This window comes from Panthera pardus, unplaced genomic scaffold (genome assembly GCF_024362965.1).
Source record: "Panthera pardus isolate Hobbes unplaced genomic scaffold, ASM2436296v1 HiC_scaffold_27, whole genome shotgun sequence".
Lineage (NCBI taxonomy): Eukaryota > Metazoa > Chordata > Mammalia > Carnivora > Felidae > Panthera > Panthera pardus.
In genome coordinates, this window is record NW_026526843.1 from 6,594,305 (window position 1) to 6,614,389 (window position 20,085).

At 37.6% G+C, this 20,085-nt stretch overlaps 1 protein-coding gene and 1 non-coding gene across 12 annotated transcripts in view; both read left to right on the forward strand.

Moving 5' to 3' along the window:
- The window catches only part of LOC109253721 (P2R1A-PPP2R2A-interacting phosphatase regulator 1-like), a 106,699-nt gene that overhangs the window by 29,800 nt on the left and 56,814 nt on the right, over positions 1–20,085 (forward strand). For 8 of the 11 annotated variants that reach the window (XR_008418399.1, XR_008418401.1, XR_008418400.1 and 5 more), the window contains 6 exons: positions 6,821–6,864; positions 6,968–7,022; positions 8,502–8,591; positions 8,990–9,078; positions 9,680–9,744; positions 13,495–13,591. Coding sequence is in view for 7 of the 11 variants with exons in the window: in XM_019426927.2 (XP_019282472.1) it covers positions 6,821–6,864; positions 6,968–7,022; positions 8,502–8,591; positions 8,990–9,078; positions 9,680–9,744; positions 13,495–13,591 (440 nt within the window). In the remaining 4 variants the exon portion in view is untranslated. Of the gene's footprint in view, positions 1–6,820; positions 6,865–6,967; positions 7,023–8,501; positions 8,592–8,989; positions 9,079–9,679; positions 9,745–13,494; positions 13,592–13,990; positions 15,197–18,394; positions 18,941–20,085 lie in introns of those variants that run through there. The other 3 variants (XM_053892098.1, XM_019426928.2, XM_053892099.1) reach the window with 3 other exon arrangements.
- Positions 11,811–11,917, forward strand: LOC128774055 (U6 spliceosomal RNA). The gene has a single exon (XR_008418520.1). It is a non-coding gene; the product is annotated as a U6 spliceosomal RNA (small nuclear RNA).

Consider the following 20,085-nt stretch of genomic DNA (forward strand, 5'->3'; position numbering starts at 1 on the left):
TGTCAGCGCAGAGCCAGACGCGGGGCTCAAACTCACAGACTGCGAGATCATGACCTGAGCCAAAGTTGGACAGTTAACTGACTGAGCCACCCAGACGCCCCTAGGAACTATTCTTTTCATGTAACTTTTCCTTTCCTAATACCAATTGAGTTTATGTTTCAAGAGGTTTGGAAGCACTCGGCTTTTAGTTCCCTATACCAAAGCCCTAAACATAAGTTACCGCGCTGCTGAAATAGTTTGTGTATTCGTTTTCTAAGGTTGCCACAACAAAGTACCACACACAGGGGGCTCACCAAACAGAAGCGTATTTTCTCACCACTCTGGAGGCTACAAGTCTGAGATCAAGGTGTTGGCAGGATTGGCTTCTTCTGAGGGCTGTGACAGAAGGATCTGTTCCAAGCTCTCTCATTGACCTATAAATAGCCATCTTCATGTTCGCATGGTGTTTTCCCTACACATTTGTCTGTTTCCAAATTTCTCCTTTTTATAAGGACATATTGGATTACGGCCCACCCTCATAACCTGGTCCTAACTTGATTACTTCTGCAAATGCTCTATCTCCAAATAAAGTGACATTCTGAGGCACTGGGGGTTAGGACTTCGACATATGGATTTTAGGGGGACACTATTCCACCCATAACAGTTTGTTCATGGTATATGGTTCTATAATTTTACATTTATTTCCTGACTTGTCAAATAGGATATAAAATCATCGATACCTAGTAAGAACTTGACTTTTTCTGCAGTACCTTAAGTAACATCAGTTTAATTCCCTACTTGCACACTACCTCTGCATTTCTAGCATCTCTCCTATTTATATCTTCACAGATGTAAACTTTAGCACCATGTATTATAGTCTTTGTTTTATCTCAGCTGGTTTGGATAAATTAAGCTGGGTTTAGACACAAATGTAAGGGAACTTTATGAAATGCAGCCATTTAAAACATCGTGCCAGCTGGAGTAGAGGGCATGATTTTAACAAGGACAATATCAGTTATCACAGTTTCACAGTTACTTTGTCTTATGGACTCTGCTACCACTTCTAGTCTAGGAAAGCAACGGCATTAGATTTCTGTTCTGTGTTTTTCGGTCTTCCTTGGAACCTACTAAGTACCTGGTCTTTTTTATGAAGAGATGTTCTTTAAGGGAATAGCCTAACTTGTTTTAAAGGAAATTTAATTTGACCTTAACTCACAAATTGTTCATTCTTTCAGCAAGCATTTGTTAAGCCCTGTGCCGACACCGGGCAACCAAAATCTTTCAGGCATACTCACCTTCAGAGAGCACAGTGGGTAGCTCACCATTTCCATTTTTACCTTGGATCCTAAAAAGCTGAAAGCTAAGTTCAGTGCTCAAGTGCAACAACTCTCCTTAACCTGGGTTTCTAGCAGACAGCACTCTTTGTCCCTCAGAGATATGTGGCTCTTGATTTGTTTTTTTAGTATTTATTTACTTTCGGGAGAGCGCAAGCAGGGGAGGGGCAGAGAGAAGGGGACAGAGGATCTGAAGCGGGCTCTGCGCTGACAGGCTGACAGCAGCCAGCCCGATGTGGGGCTCGAACTCACGAACTGTGAGATCATGACCTGAACCAAAGTCGGACGCTCAACCAACTGAGCCACCCAGGTACCCCTCTTGACTTTTTATCCTTATTTTAACAATCAGACTTCATTATAAGCATCTCATATCCATTTTGGAAACAGGCAAGATATAAATGATAAAAGAGTCAACCTGCTTTTACTAACAACCTTCAAAATAGCTGATGTTGGGTAATGCTCCAACTTCCAACGGAACAGTGAGCAAAATCCTGTCCTACTTTGGGAAAAATTGCTCTTGGTCGTTGAGTAAATTACAAAGTACTTTGAGCTTCTCACTACAGGAAAACGTCTACATCAGTATTAGGTGGAAGGACTATACTAACTTTACATTTTGTTGAAAAGGTTTACTGTTACTCCATTGTTTTTAAAGACTAACTTCTTAAACTTCCTTTCCCAATTTCCCTCACTTTCCATAATGACATCAAAAGAACTCAAAGCTCTAGGTTCACCTTCAGTTCTTCCTGATTTTTCTACTGTATCTAATTAGGCATCTAATCCTATTAATTCTTCCTTGACACATCCTCTCTGTTCCCACTTCCTTCTGTCCCTTGGGTCCATCCAGATTACTGTAGAAATATTCTAAGAGATTTCCTATCTCTGTCAGTTTAATCCGACTTCCACAACCAACAGCAAGATCACTTCTCTGAGACATCATTTTCACCTTTTTCTCCCCTGTGCAGAAAGTTATAGTGGCTTCCCATTACCTACTGAATAAGAGTAAGACTAAGTATAGCTAGGTTGTAGCGAGCACTTACTCACATAGGTTGCCAGGCGCTGTGATAACAACTGTACAACCACTTCGTTAGCCTCAGTTTGTATTATCATCTTCATATGAATGAAGAGACTGAGGCTAAGGTTAATTCACTTGCCTAGGATTGACAGTTAAAAAGTTACACAGCCCAGATTCGACCCAGTTCTATTTGGCTCCAAAGCCTGTGGTCCTAACAACTATGGTGTTCTGCGCAAACTCTTTAAGTCCCAACCCTTCAATTATTTACAATCCTAGAAATCTGGCCCTATTTTACCTCTCCAGTTTTAGCTCTCATCGCTTCTCAGTACAAACTGTTTCAGTCAAACTGTTTCACTCCCCTCAGACCTGCCATGTTCGTTCCCTCCTCTAAGCTTTTGTTCACATGCTTCCTTCTGCTTGGAATGCCTTCCCCTCCACCCTCTGCTTGTCCAGATTTTAAACCACTTTCAGGGCCTAGGTCAAATTTTCATTCACACAACTCACGCCACTCTTCTATTCCAGACTACCCATAACGTGTATTGTTTATATAGACGGTAATATTTAAGCTCTTTTGATCATACACTGCATCAGTGCAAAATGTTTTAGCACATCCTTCCAGTACATGTAAACTGTATTTACATTATGGGTATGTACTTCCAAGCTGGTATGTAACGTGAGTCATAGAATATATGAGCAACCCAAATACAGAAAGGATGAGATAAAGACGAAATGATGTTTTTAGGACATTTTAAAATGTATTTTATTAATTATGAGTCATTATTGAGAGGGAATATGGCTCCATATTTCTAGTAGTGTTCGTGACCTCAAATTATTTTAGCCAGCTCCTTGACAGAGACTAGTTCAGCATTGTGTTTTCAAAAGAAGGTGGAAGGTGATGTGCTGGGCTAGGAGTAGCACAAGCGCCACCTTTGTCACCTCCCTGTCACTTGCTTAGACTTGTATTATGAATCTTCTGTCCGACATTTCTTTATAGTAATCTTGTTAAGATACTTGTCTATTTTGTGGAACTCGGTTTAATTAAAACTAGATAATATATCCATATGGCCACCTAACTTGCAACTCGTTACAACTAGCCTCCCCCTAAATGCTGTTCTTTTGCAAGATCTTTGGTCTCTATGGGCTGAGTGAGAGCACCTGTGTCAGTCTGTATATCTAATATTAGTAAACCTTCATTTCTTACTATCTTAGATTTAAAATGTGTAAATTGAATTTTTTTTTTTTTTTTTTTTTTTTTGCTTCTCTGTGAATCACCATGTATACTTCCTGGGCTATGATCATGCTTACTTTGGAGAGCACCAACCTGATGTATATAAAACTTGTCTCTCAAATATGATTCTAGGTCATTTTCGGGAAAGCTCATCTGCTTATTTCATGTTCCCCATCATATTTAGCACCATATTTGCCCAACTGTGTCCTAGGTACTTTATTATGTGTAAAATATGTTTTTAAGAAGACCAGGGTGAATTTGGACTGTAGGATTTTTTTAAAAGCCATTTTAACCATTTTTAAGAGTACAATTCAGTGGCATTAAGTACTTTCACAGTGTTGGGCAATCATCATCACTTTTCATTTCCAGAATTTTTCATCCTGCCAGACAGAAACTCCATGCCCGTTCAGCAGTAACTTCCTACTTAACCTCCTTCTCCTGTAACCTCTATTCTACTTTCTATTTCTATGAAGACTTGACTATTCTAGGTACCACATATAAGTGGAACCACAAAATATTCGTTCTTTTGTGTTTATATCACTTAACATAATGTTTGCAGCATTCAACCATGTTATATGTAGCATGTGTCAGAACTTCATTCCTTTGTATGGAATTATGTTTATATCACATTTTTTAATCCATTCATCTGGTGGTGGACACTGGGTTGTTTCCAACTTTTGGTTATTATAAATAGTGCTGCTATGAACTTTGGTGTACAAGTCTCTGTTTGAGTTCCTGTTTTCAATACTTTTGCGTATATACATAGGAGCGGGATTGTTGGATAATATGGTAAGTCAATGTTTAACTTTTTGAGAAACTGTCAAATTGTCTCCTACAGAGTCTGCACCATTTTACATTCCCACCAGCAATGTCTAAAAGCTCTAATTTCTCCACATTTTTACCAACACTTGTTATTTTCCACATTTTTAAATAACAGCTATTCTGGGGCACCTGGGTGGCTCAGTTGATTGAGCATCCACCTCTTAATTTCAGCTCAGGTCATGATCCCAAGATTGTGGGATCAAGCCCCACATTGGGCTCCATACTAGGCATGGAGCCTGCTTAAGATTCTCTCTCTTACTCTCCCTCTCTCTCTCTCTCTCTCTCCCCTTCCTTCCCTCTGTCCCTCCCCCCCCTCATGTTCTCTCACTCTCAAATAAACAAACAAATACTATCCTAATGAGTGTGAAGTGCTAGCTTCTTTGCAGTTTTGAATTGCATTTCCCTAATGACAAATGTTGAACATTTTTCACATGCTTATTGATCATTTGTTTTAATTTTGTAATGTTTATTTATTTTTGAGAGAGAGAGAAAGAGAGAGAGAGAGAGAGAGAGAGAGAGTGGGGGCAGGGCAGAGAGAGAGGGAGACACAGAATCGGAAGCGGGCTCCAGGCTCCTAGCCATCAGCACGGAGCCTGATGTGAGGCTCAAACTCAATAAGCTTGAGATCATGACCTGAGCCAAAGTCAGAGGCTCAACCAACTGAGCCACTCAGGCGCCCCACTTATTGACCATTTGTATATCTTTGAAAAAATACCTGTTCAAGTCCTTTGCCCATATTTTAATTTGTTGTTTGTTTTGTTGTTGTTGTTGTTGAGTTGTGAATGTTCTTTATATATTCTGGATATTAATCCCTTATCAAATGTAAGATTTGCAAATATCTCTTCCAATTCTGTGATTCTTTTCACTCTCTTGATCGTGTCTTTTGTTGCACAGAAGTTTTAAATTTTTATGAAGTCTGTTTTTTTCTTTTTTACCTGTGCTTTTGGTGTTATATCTGTGAAATCATTATCAAATCCAATTCATAAGGCTTTTGCCCTATGTTTTCATGTAAGAGTTTTATAGTTTTAGGTCTTATGTTTAGGTGTTTCATCCATTTCAAGTTAATTTTTATATATGGTATAAGGAAAGGTTTCAACTTCATTCTTTTGCATGTGGGTGTTCAGTTTTCTCAGCACCATTTGTTGAAAAGACTGTCCTTTCCCCATTGAATGGTTTGGCGCCCTTGTCAAAAATCAACATGTATCTGAGTGTTCATTTCTGAGCTCTCTATTCTGTTCCTTTGGTCTATATGCCCTTATGCTAGTACCACACTGTTCTGATTACTATAGCTTTGTAGTAAGTTTTGAAATTAGGAAATGTGAATCCTCCACGTTTAGTCTTCTTTTTCAAGATTGTTCTGGTGATTCAGAGCCTCTTGAGATTCCATGTGAATTTTAGGTTGGGTGTTTGTATTTCTGCAAAACAAAAAAATGCCACTGGGATTTTGACAGGGGTTGCATTGCATCTGTAGATCACTTTGGATAGTATTGCCATCTTAACAATATTAAGTTTTCTAACTCATGAACACAGAATATCTTTCCATATGTGGGTTATTTTTAAAAATATTTATGTGAGGGCACCTGGGTGCCTCGATCGGTTAAGCGTCCAGCTTCAGCTCAGGTCGTGATCTCACAGTTTGTGAGTTTGAGCCCCACGTCAGGTTCTGTGCTGACAGCTCAGAGCCTGGAGCCTGCTTCAGATTCTGTGTCTCCCTCTCCCTCTCTCTCTCTCTGCCCCTCCCCCGCTCATGCTCTGTCTCTCTGTGTTTCAAAAATAAATAAAACATTAAAACAAATTTAAAAAAATAAAAATAACTATGTGAGAAATTATACTTGCATTTATAAAAAAGGTCAAACACTATGGTAAAGTACAAAGAAAGAAAGAACAAATTACCCTAAACCGCACTACTCATTGATAAGTACTGTGAACTTTTTGGTGAATATCCTTCTGAACACCTCTTGTTTATAATTTTACATAAATAGCATGTGAGGATTTTTCCTACTTGATATGTAATACGTGTTTCTCAATGTCAACGACTAGATCTAAATCCATGTTTGCACCATCATTTACTTAAACAAACCCATACTGATAGACATTTAGTTTGCTTTGGACTATGAGTAATATTTGTGAGTATCATAGTATGAATCGTAGGAAAAATAGTATAATAATAAATGTTTGACATTTTCTCTTTTGCATGAGGAAAGGTACAAAGTGTTTCATCTAAGAAGTTTCTGCATATCTGATGTGCTGCAATGCATTAGTAATAGATCTTTGATGTAGTAGGTTCAATAATGAAAAGTAGAGAACTAGACACGTGTTTAGAGATTTGTTTACACTCTGGCTCTTCTAGAGCCCAGTGAATAATGATAAAGGTACAACCAAATGAAACAATTTTGTAAAACCATAGGAACGGGTATTCATTTATTCTCATGTTCTGCCTTTCAGGAAGAAGGCATGGATTTAGTAAATAGAGAAGCAATGCATGAATGGTGAGTCGTGTACTTTGAATTACTATTCTGATCATTTCTCTATTCAGTTATGTCTTTTCTTTTGGTTAGGCAAACTGCAGTACTGATATCTCTTCTTTTGTAGGGAGGTACAAACTGCAAAACAGATAAGTCAGTCTTGGGAAGAAAGTTTGAAACTGGTATGGTATTAACATTACACTTTTATTGAAAGTTTTACTGATTTTCGGTGTTGGCAATACCTACTTCTGCTGTAATTTCTAGAAATCCAAGCTCTCGTTTGAAACTGAAATTTATATGCTGCATAAATCATTTTTGATCGCTCTTAAGAAACAGTTTATCACTTACTCGTAAAAATAACTGACATCATTTGAAAGTGGGGTTCACAGTAAATAGTTGTCTGATACAAAACCATCGTTGTTTTGGACCAGCTTCCTCTCTGTCCTAGTAAGTCTAAGAAGAGTTCAGTTCTGCTGGTCAAATTGCTCACATGACAAAACAATAAATGATTTCACTCCTTTCTACGTAATTGATTAACTACATATTAGAGTCTTAAACCACAGACAGTGGGTTTCTTGGATAAATACTGCATTTTTATTCCTGTAACGTATATACTCACACTAACATTTTAACATGCAACCTTTAATTTGAACATATTTGGAATTTCATTACATCCCCTGGTAACATTTTTCCATGTCTCTGTACACATTATGGTCTTACTTAGTTGTAGAAGTTGAGTGATGTTTCGGCTTCTTTTCCATGGACATCTCAGATAATGATAGAACAGGAATTAAGCTGAAATTTGAGTAGGAGAGATTCTGGTTAGATGGCTGTTGCCAGATTTGGGAATGATTAGATTAGGAAATGGGTCATCAGCAGAAACAGTGGCATCTTATGTTCCTTTGAGCCCTGAGTGCCTTAGATGGACATCTATCCCTGGTTTGGGAGTGGGTCCTAAAGAATGAGTAGATAGCCTGTGGAGTCTGCCCCTTTTTATATTTGGGGCCAACACAATTTATGGATGCTGCTGCATTCCCTTAACTGACCCACTTCTAATTACTTCAGGTGTTGGCACGAGGGAGTGAATCTGTGAATGTGTTAGGATGTGTAAGGGAACACGTAGCATAACTTTACCTGCGTCTCGGAAAAGAAAAGAGCACATTTCAAGGCCCCGAATTATGCAATACTGATTCTGTCTATATAAAATCTATCAACATTTTTTATAGCTGTAGTTATCGTTGCTGCCTCATTTGTATCTTAGTTCTAACCAAATCCTTTTTGATTGTTTCCTGGAAATGGTATTGTAGTCTTCAAAAACAAGGTACAGGTCAAACCGGAAGAGAAAATTTTTAATTTAGGATTTGTGTATATACTAGTAAGTATTGCTCAATATCACGTATTCACGTTCTACATCTTTGGGGACACTAGGGAAGTCCCTCGACTTGCCATGTGACTCTTTTTTTCTAAAAGGGGAAAGGGTGCCTTGGCTTATTGAGGTGAATCGTGGGTTCCCTGCTTGTTTTAGGATGATGTGAGCTCCTCACTGTGGTGCGCTCACTGATTCAGTAAGGGTTCCCTTCCCCATGCAGCAGCTATCTCCTTAAGTGTTTGATAGGGACGCAACTGGTGCTCCAATTGTACACTGCTTTCTGCCTACACAGAGTGCCAGTGATTTAGAGAAACCATCTTCAAAGTGCATTGGTTTAATTCCAGTACCCCCAGCACCTTCTCCCACCAGGGGGATTGGGAAGGTAAGAAAGGAGAGCCTAAGAATCTGTGTCCCTTGAAATACCTATGAGATATTAACGTTTCACCACCCAAACTTTGGGGGGGATATATTTTGCTATAGCACATCTGATCCTAAACGACAGTTTTCCCTTCCTTTTCATTTCTTGAACTATTATTAACATGTAACAAAAGTCGCCAGCTTTGAAGTATGTGACTTCATTAACTTTGGTACTTGTGTATAATCCTGTAGCCGTAACCATAACCCGGATGTAGAACCGTTCCCACGCTCTAGACAATGTCCTCGTGATCTTTTGTAGTCCATTGCCTTCTCTCCCCCACCCCCTGCCCCCACTAGGAAACCACTGATCTGCTTTCTGAGAAGAGTGGTGGTTTTAAACCCTCTGTTCTAATTTGGTTTTAGCAATATTTTTCTCCATCGTTACAAACTTATGTGAGTTACACCGCTTTGTCTCCAAGTCCTAGTCCCAGTCCTACGCAACAATTTCCAATGTAAGTTCATGTTGTATGAAAATACCAAAGTGCTTATAAAATAAGAATTTTAGAAACTTACAAGAAATTATAGCTCCAGGTTCTATGACAACCACAGAAGTAATGTGTTTTTTGCTAAATTAAGATGTCATTGTTTTGGTTTACCATTTTGTATATTGAAAAGAATCAAGTGAGTTAAGGACATGCGAGAACACGTGAATGTATGAAGAATCAGTAATTCATTAACCCTGTGTGAACATAGTCTTCCTCTCCAAGCTTGTTGATAAGGATCAAAGCTAATTCTTGAGCTGTAAACAGCTGCACCTGCTCATTTACCGATGATTCTCACCTTGATTCAAGGCAAGTCACAACCAGAACAGTAGGTCTTTCTAGCTTTTTCCCCCCATAATTTCAAAAAATCCTGAATCCTTCTAAACCGTAAGACAGTTTGCTATCCTGAGGCATTCCTGTTTTTAACCCAGATTTAGAGAAAAGCAATAAAATGATGTGATACTACATAGTCCTTTTTTAGTGTATGTCCTTAGATCTATTCTAATGAAATAGTCATAGCTGATTTTGTTCAAATTTTTTTCTGGTAATGATTGTGATAATTTTATTTTAGAAGAAGAAATCAAAGCCCCACCAACACTATTAGACCAAGTATCTTTGGATCATTAAAAAGAAAAGGTACTTTTATCTACTAGCAAAAATAAATATAACTTTGAATTATTTTTATAAAGTATTATATAAAATCAAGTGCTATAAAAATTTCATTTTAAAGGATTTATTTAAAATATATTTGAGAAGTTACTAGAGGCCTTTCATTTTACTCAAACTACGTAAAGACAATTTTAAAAGCTATAAGGTGCTGGGGTGCCCGGCTGGCTCAGTCGGTGGAGAATGCGACTAGATCTCAGGGTTGTGAATACAGGCCCCACACTGGGTGTAGAGATTACTCAAAAATAAAATCTTTAAAATTTTTTTTTTTAAAGCCATAAACTGCCATATAAATGTGAATTGAGAAATTTAATTCCAGCTTAGTTAACTCTTAGGATTTTCATTATATAAGTATAATTCGCCAGGCTAGCTGCCTTAACTACTTGTGAAAACAAAGTGGGGAATGAGTGAATGAACAGATAGAATGAATCAGTCATCTAGTATTCTGCTAAATCTCGACCCCTGCCCTGCCGCCCCGCCTGCCGCCACACCTACTTGTTGACATCGTATGAGTAAGTTGACACAAATCAGACCCACTTTCTACACTTAAAATATATGCTAAGGTGTGTGTTCTTTGATGGTTCACTTCTTTATGGGGATTAATTTTGGAAATTAATGAAATTAATGAAAAATACCCACCTACTCAGTAATAAAAGGACAGTGGAAAAAACAGTAGTGTTGTGTTTTTTTTTTAACTCCCACAGCCCTGGATCCCATTTCTCAATCCTGCCTCACTAAGCTAGGTTATTCTTCCTTTTTCGTTAATACCACTACTGAGTTTTAAAGTTAATACAAAGTTTAACCATAATAAGGAGGGAAAATGGATAAATAGGAAAGAAGGTTAAAAGTTTAAAATGTGTATTCGTGAAAATTCCATTAAGATAGGAAAGAAGAGGGGCGCCTGGGTGGCTCAGTAGATTAAGTTTCCGACTCTTGATTTACACTCAGGTCATGATCTCACGGTTCGTGAGTTTGAGTCCTGTATTGGGCTCTGCGTTGACAGCACAGAACCCGCTTGGGATTCTCTCTCTCTCCCTCTCCCTCTCTCTCTCTGCCCCTCCTGTGCTTGCTCTCTCTCTCTCTCTCTCTCAAAATAAATAAAATAAACTTTAAAAAAGTAACTTTAAAAAGAAGATAGGAAAGAAGAAGGAAAAGAAGAAAAAGAGGAGGGAGGGGGGAAGAAAAGAAGGAGAAGGGGAAGGGAAAGGAGAGCAAACTATAGGGAAAGAAATTGAAATGTACTTCAGTCTTCCATGTATTTTTGGATAAATTAATGGCAGTTGCCCTAACAACACATCTAACTAAGTATGTACTTCCTGTATCCTAGGACTAAGACAAGATCAGTTCTGGAAAACACTCTTTCAAACTAAGCACATCGTTTTATGATGATGGATCAATGACCTAGCTTTGGAGTATTTTGTCTGTGCTGTGAAGTTGGGGGCTAGTGTTGAGAAAGCGTTTAAATATATTAATAGTTTAGGAGTTGTTAGGAAGTTGGGGTCATTTCAGTATTTCAGATAAAATATGCTTAGGGGCACCTGGCTGGCTCAGTCAGTGGAGTGTGTGACTTTTGATCTTAGGGTTGTGAGTTCGAGCCCAACATTGAGTGTAGAGATTACTTAAAAATAAAATCTTTAAAATAAATAAGTAAGTAAATAAATAAATAAAATACACTTAAAGACAGTGTTTTACTAAATTAAAATAATTCTCCTTTTAAGACACTTATGCATAAAATGTTTTTATGACATTGAAAATTCCTGGAATTTTCTTAGAAGTTGTGATTTATTTATTTATTTATTTTTAGGTTTATTTATTTATTTTGAGAGAGTGCACATGCACGCACAAGTGGGGGAGGGGTAGAGAGAGAGGGAGAGAGAGAGAATCCCAAGCAGGCTCCACGCTGTCAGCACAGAGCCCGACGCGGAGCTTGATCTCTTGAACCGTGAGATCGTGACCTGAGCCGAAATCAAGAGCCAGACACTTAACCAACTGAGCCACCCAGGTGCCCCAGAATTTGACTTAAAAAGTTATTTTTAGTGCTTGCTTTGGTAGCACATATACTAAAATTGGAACGATACAGAGAAGATTAGCACGGCCCCTGCACAAGGATGACACACAAATTCGTGAAGCTTCCATATTTAAAAAAAATTATTTTTATAATACAATTTTGACATAATAGACTTGGTTTCTGTCCAGTGTCTTGGTGGATGTGTCATGTTTCACACAAGCCTCTTGTACCTGGCAGTTGCTCTGGAGGATGACTGCCTTACTCACTTCTTTGAAGTGTCCGTAAGAACCCCAAAGCAAATTCTATATGTACTACGTGGTCTATATTTTAAGTCAGACCATAGTCTGAAGGTAGCCTATACAAGTTTGGTCAAAATTCATCTGGCATTTTAGAGATAGTAACAGATTAAACGGAAATTTAATTTTATTTATCTATTTTAGAATATGAATATCCATTTGGGAAACAATAAGTGATGTCCTCTTTGGAGCCTATTAATGAAATATGGGGGAAAAGGGTATAAAAAATCCAAAGAGGTCCTGGGTGAGGGAGGAAAAACAATGAGAACTCTAAAAAATGGAAGAGAGTATGAGATCACTGTTAGAATCTCGAAGCATATGAAGGCAGTTACTTCCATTGGGAATAAGCAAGAGCAAATAAGGCTTCAAGTGGGAATCCTGAGAAATCTGCAGAAATTAGACATCTGTAAAGAGAATTTTACAAGTAATAATGGTTTCAGCAAAGAAAATTTCCATTTTCTTCTATGATGAATTTGTTTTGATTTGTCTTGCTTTTAATTTAAACTCCAAAGGAGAGGTGAGTAATTTCTCCATAATGGTATAGTTGTAATCTGGCATGGGACAGGATACCCAGACCTCTTTTGAGTTTTATGAGCCATGATTGTACTCGTAAGGAAGGTCTGTGGAATTTCTATTCCTAGGGGTATATTTTTAAATTTTAATTTAATTTTATTTTTAAGTAAACTTTGTGTCCAACGTGGAGTTTGAACTCACAACCAAGAGTTGCACGCTCTACTGACTGAGCCAGCCAGGCACTCCTATTCCTAGAGATATTTTTTAATGAGTAGGTGGCCTTAGTGTTTCATCATTCATATATATTTCACTCTACGAGTTATGGGCTTGAACATTAGTTTTCTCTCATCCAGACATGGTTATCACACGATTATGTAACACTGTGCAGATTTTACCATTTACTTTGACTTAAGATTACAGCAGTATAGTTTTTTGACATTAGGTGCTTCTCCTTATTCTTTAAAAATATATTTATTTTGTTCATTGCATACTATAAAAGAATTGGTCTATTTAGTTCATTGTATATTTTTAGCAAAATACAGACAGCAATAACCTAAACATTTAAAATAAGGAATGAGATTAAATTATGATACAGCCTTACTACATAGCTCTATAAAATGACGTTGTAGAATTTAGTAAATAATGAGAAAATTATACTCATTAAAAACAAAAAGTAGACGATGTATCAGTATTATATTCAATACAAATCCAATTTTGTTTAAAAACAATCATGTGTATACACACATATTTAGGAATTACTGGAAAGTGGTTATCTCTGGGTAATGGGGCAGTAAAAGTTTTTTCTTTGTGTTTTTATGTATTTTATAATAATCGTTTGCAACTAAAAGCAAAAAGCATGCTAGATAAAACATATTCTGCCTTGGTCTGCTTTTCTCGTCATAGGTGAAATGATAGCTAAAGATCCGCCTAAGAGATTTTTCGAAGGCACGACCAACATGCTTTCTCCCGATACTACCCAACAGTCTGATGTGAATGTTTGGTGAGTATTAACATGAATTTTTAAACATTCGTTGGCCATTTTTCACTTGGTTTTTAAGTCTGTTTTTACTATTGTATATATTCAGAAGTCTGGTCTATTATTAAATATTTTTAGAAGTCATCCAACTAATATCCCAAATGGATGCTATTACCCTTAGTTCTTCTCCCTAACGTTTATGTGTGACACTAATATATGCTGGATACATTTTTAGAAGTGGGGTTTTGGCATTTGATTAAGAGGTATCAGAGAAATACATAAAAATGCAAGCTTGGAAAAAAGTTATCTTCTGCCCATCTTTTCTACCTTGGATTTTTGTGTGCTTTGTTAGGCTGAACGTATGAAATCACTCTTGTAACTAGGGCCAATTCTTTGCTTCACATATTTTGTATTTGTTTGTAGACAAAGCGGAGTACACAGAGATCTTTTGAATTCTGTTGTCAGTGAAAGGTATTTTCTTCCCCTGGTCTATCTTCAGATACTCTTGGTGGAAGCAGTAGCAGCGCAGGATCTTCTTATAACTCACCAGTTAGCATCAGCACCGTCACAAACTCCCGTGTCGTCTTCTGATTCTCGTTCTCCATTTATTGTAGTAGACGAACTTTCCGCTAAGTGATTCACCCATCCCAAGACTTTCTCACCAATGGAGAAACACACATTTGCTTCTCTCTCTCTCTCTCTCTCTCTCTCTCTCTCTCTCTCTCTCTCTCTCTCACACACACACACACACACACACACACACACACACACACACGTTAGAGCAATAACAGAATTGTGTGTTTTAGGAGTGCCTGGGTGGCTCAGTCGGTTAAGCGTCTGACTTTGGCTCGGGTAGTGATCTCATATTTTGTGAGTTCAAGCCCCGCATTGGGCTCTGTGCTGGCAGTGCAGAGCCTGCTTGGGATTCTGTGTCTCTTCCTCTCTCTCTGCCCCTCCCCTGCTCGTGTGCTCACTCTTTCTCTCTCAAAACAAATAAATAAACTTAAAAAAATAATTGCAAGATATAATTTAGGCTATTTCCTATTACCTTATTTTCTCAATTTCCTAAAATTCTCTTTATCTACAGAACTTGCATGTCTAATTCCTGTGTTTGCCCTTAAAAGCAATGTAGTGATATTTTCAAAGATGTTTTCCAAATAAGAACTATATTGAAGATACAATCATACATTTTCAAGCTGCTAATGTGTAGAAACATGCTGCACCTTGAGTTTTTAAAAACATAATTCAGAACTCTATTTATTTATCTGAATAAATAAAATTTTAAGTTCTGATGAAATAGAATTGTTCCGTTAATCAACAAGTAAAATAATTTTTTAAATTCTGTACTGAATGCCTGTGCTAGTTCTTAATGATATTTTCAATAATTAGAAAAATCACCTGTCTTAAAGCAGTTTTTAACTTTTTAAAAAATGTTTATTTATTTAGAGAGAGCACACACGTGTTGGGGAGGGCCAGCATGTAACACTATTTGGGGCTCCATGCGGGTCATGATCATGACCTGAGCTGAAATCGAGTCAGATGCTTAACCGACTGAGCCATCCAGGCACCCCTAAAAAGCTTATTTTTAATTTTTTTTAAATGTTTATTTATTTTTGACAGAGAGAGAGAGAGAGACAGAGCATGAGCGGGGGAGGGGCAGAGACAGAGGGAGACACAGAATCCACAGCAGGCTCCAGGCTCTGAGCTGTCAGCACAGAGACTGACACGGGGCTCAAACTCACAGACCGCGAGATCGTGTCCTGAGCCAAAGTCGGACGCTCAACCGACTGAGCCACCCGGGTGCCCCCCAAAAAAACTTATTTTTAAAACTAAGCTAGTTATACATGCTGATGCAAGGATTGCCTATTTTGCACATGAATCCTTGGATGTTTAATTTGTTTGGAAGGAATAGGTAGGGGAAACAAGATGAAAAAAATTTAATTGAATAGCAAGAAAATAATATGTAATTGGGACTTCACTCAATTTGTACTTAACCTGATTATCCCTGATCAATTTTGTATTCTAATTAAGTGTGGAAAAAAGACAATGTTGATAAATGGTGGTCTTTTACATTTCTATGAATTACTTTTTATTCATGATCATGATTATGCATTTGATTAAATAAGGCTTAATATGTTAGGGTTTTTCTGCAAGAATCATATGCCTCCAGTTGTTCCCTAAGGGCTATAAATGTTTGTTTAAACCCCAATTTTGTATTTAAAAGTCTTAAGGGTTTTCTGAATAAGAAAAAGTATGTGTTAAAAATATAAAATCTAAAGTAAGTGCTTTAAGTAATTAAGGATAGCACTAGCATTTTGAAAAATAGAAATGTATCCTCATGAAATGAAGTTGAGAATTAGTTTAAATTTCCTCAGCTAACAAAATAGGAATGGTTATCTAAAATATTTATAAAAAGTTTTTCCTTGTCATTAGAAGTCATCAGAATGATGAAAATCTGATGTAGGTATGCCCCACATAGGAAAAAGACTGTTCCACCAAGAATTGTTTGACAGTGGCCCCAGTGGAATTAATGGTTACATATGTGGGGGAAGATTCTGTCAACCTATGAGTAAATGAATACTTATGAGATGTCTGAGGTCATGATGGTCTCTGGAAACTGAGACACGATTCTACAAATTGGCCAAGGACAAGTGAACTATCAATATCGCCCTCGTTACTCAGCTTCTATACTTACCTGACCCTTGGTGGACCAATTGTGAACAGATACAGGGGCCCTCATGAGATGAGGTGTGATGGCAGTGATGTTCCTTGCTGAATTTGTAGATCATTGACAGACAATAGTGTCCTCCTGTATGGTTGACACTTTAGCCAAAAAAAAAAAAGTCTTTCAAAATACAAAACCTTTGGAGTACAAAAACCAAGGATGGAGAAAGTGAACAATGGGGGCGGGACTACTACTCAGTTGTATAAGGAGCTTTTGATCATTAAATCTTGGTAATCTGGACATTCTCAATACACTTCTTTCAACTCAGACAATTCCTTTAAACTCTGTTCAGTTAGTTTTTATTTAGTTGTACTCCAGGGTGCCACACTTACTATAATATGCTCAGAATCAAGGACTTTGTAGTCGATTTTCCCATCTGTTGCCTTTTAAGGTTTGGTATTAGGAGGATCTGTTTAAATGATTTTCATTTATTTTTTTAAATGTTTATTTATTTATTTTGAGAGAGAAAGAGAGCAGGGAAGGGACAGAGGGAGAGAGGGAAGCCCAAGCAGACTCCACACTGTCAGCACAGAGCCTGACATGAGGCTCAATCCCATGAACCCTGAGATCATGACTTGAGTTGAGACAAAGAGTCAGACGTGTAACCGACTGAGCCACCGAGGTGCCCCAATGATTTTTCATTTCTTAAATGATTTTGAGACCAAAGTAGTTCTGACTTTCACATGATGAGATTTTGTGGTTGATTTTTATTTATTTATTTTGTTTGTTTCAAGTTTTTATTTCAATTCTAGTTAGCTAACAGAGTGCAATATTCGTTTCAGGAGTAGAATTTAGTGATTCATCAGTTACATATGACACCCGGTGCTCATTACAAGTGCCCTCCTTAATGCCCATCACCCCACCCACCTCCCTCCATCAACCCTGAGTTTGTTCTCTATAGTTAAGCATCTCTTATGGTTTGCCCGCCCCCCCCCCGCCCCCGTCTCTCCCTCTCTCCCTCTCTCCCTCTCTCCCTCTCTCCCTCTCTCGCTCTTTTTTTCCCTTATGTCCATCTGTTTTGTTTCTTAAATTCGACATATGAGTGAAATCATATGGTATTTGTCCTTTTTCTGATTGACTTATTTCACTTAGCATAATACATTCTGGCTCCATCTAGTTCATTGCAAATGGCAAGATTTCATTCTTATTATGGCTGAGTAATATTTCATTTTATACACACACACACACACACACACACACACACACACACCACATCTTCTTTATCCGTTCATCACTTGATGGACATTTTAGCTCTTCGCATAATTTGCTTATTGTTGATAGTGCTGCTATGCTATAAACATCGGGGTACATGTGTCTCTTCAAATCAGTATTTGTGTGTCCTTTGGGTAAACACCTAGTAGTGCAATTGCTGGGCAGGGAGATACAAATCAAAACAACAGTGAGATACCACCTCATACCTGTCAGACTGGTTGATTTTTTAAAATTATTGTAAGACTATTATTTTGTCATCCTAAACATGCCAAAGGATTATAATGTCAGTTTTCATAGTAAAAGGCACGTATTTGTTTTCTAGGGCTGCCATAACAAACTACCACAAACTGAGTAGCCTCAACCGTCAGAATAGATTATCTCATAGTTCTGGAGGCTGAAGGTCCAAGGTCAAGGTGTCAACAGAGATCTTCCTTCTGGGGGCTCTGAGGGAAAATTTGTTAATATTTCTCTCCTGGCAGTTGCCAAAAATCCTTGCCTTACAGACATATCACTCCAGTCTCTGTCTCTGTCATCATATGGGCTTCTCCCTGTGTCCCTGTGTTTTCATGTGGTTCTTATAAAGACACCACTCATTGGATTTAGGGTCCAAGCTAATCCATTATGACGTCATTGTAGCTTGATTACATCGACAAAGACCCTCTGTCCATATAAGGTCACATTCACAGATACTGGGGGTTAGGACTTTAACATTATCTTTTTGTGCACACAATTTAACCCGCAGCAGGATACTTTTAGAATTTTGACTTATTTTTCTTGTTAGTTTTTTAAATCATCTATCTTATAACCCATTTTAAAAAATAGCAGAATAAGAGGTGACCGTATTGAACATAGCATTGGTATGTCTTCTTTTTTTTTTTATTTTATTTTAGTGCACACGTGAACAGGGGAGAGGGGCAGAGGGAGAAAGAGAGAGACTCTTAAGCAGGCTCCACGCTCAGCCCAGAGCCCGATGCGGGGCTCAATCCCATGACCCTGGGATCATGACCTGAGCCGAAATCAAGAGTTGAATGCTCAACCGACTGAGCCATCCAGGCGCTCCTGTCTTGTTCTTATATATTTTAAATTTATGCTTGTTTATAAATATATATGTATGTTTATGTACATATACATTAGTTTTCACATCCAAAATCAAGAGTCGGATGCTCAACCGACTGAGCCATCCAGGTGCTCCTGTCTTGTTCTTATATATTTTAAATTTATGCTTGTTTATAAATATAGATGTATATTTATGTACATATACATTAGTTTTCACATCCAAAATCAAGAGTCGGATGCTCAACCGACTGAGCCATCCAGGCGCTCCTGTCTTGTTCTTATATATTATAAATATATGCTTGTTTATAAATATATATGTATGTTTATGTACATATACACCAGTTTTCACATTGTCAATAAAAGGATAAATGAAAGTAGAAGTATGTTTCTAAAATATTTTTTTAAGTTTATTTATTTTGAGAGAGAGAGAGAGAGAGAGAGAGAATATGAATGGGGGAGGGGCAGAGGGAGGAGGGGAGGAGAGAGAGAATCCCAAGCAGGCTCCGTGCTCAGGGCAGAGCCCCATGTGGAGTTTGATCTCACAAACCTTGAGATTGTGACCTGAGCCAAAACCAAGAGTTGGATGCTTAACCAACTGAGCCACCCAGATGCCCCTGTTTTTAAAATATTTTCAGAGTATCATTTTTATGCCTTAAATATATATTCATGTTTGATCAAATATTCCTACTTTACTTATAACGTTATAAAAGAGCAGCACTCCAGATTCATCCTGACATGAGGACTCACTGGTAATAAGTCAGATTCTCAGGTCAGGGTAAAAACTACAGTTCTTAAGATTTATGACTAAATCGACCAGTCAAGCTTATAATTTCAAGTATATTGAATTAAGTATCAGGAAACTCTATTTAAAATTGTAAGATATATGAAGATGAGTGAAATGCCATCCCTACCTTCAAGCAGAATAAGTACAAAAATAATAATGATACAAGACAAGGCAATCTAAGATGACTACAGATACACGTATGAAAGGATGTCTGAACTATAAAAGTAGGAGAGAAACACAATATTGGAATGATAGGATTTTAGAAGCCTTTTAATGTACCTCTCAATGCAGAAATCCTTTTAAGAATTCCACTCGAATGATCTTTTAGCCTTAGCTTGAAATCTTATAGTAATCAACTGACTTTCACACAACAGTTCATTCTGCTGTTGGACAACTCTCACTATCAGAAAGCTCTTATGTTAAAAAAGGGGGGATGGGGTTAGAATTTGTATCTAGGTGGCCTGTTTCATTGGCTCTAGAACAGAGACAAATCAAATTGTGCTATTAAAAGCAGATGAGTTAAGATTCTAATTCTGCATTAATCTTTGTCCCTGCTTCTTGAATTATTACCACTCCTACTACAAGATATATTTAATCTCATCTCCTAAATGAATTTTTAAAATTCACCTAGAAGCAACTATATATAAATATCCACGATGAAAATGCACGTATGATACTTTGGATATCTATGGAGAAAACTAATTACAATTTGCCTCAAGTGTTTTTAAATATTTTAGATCT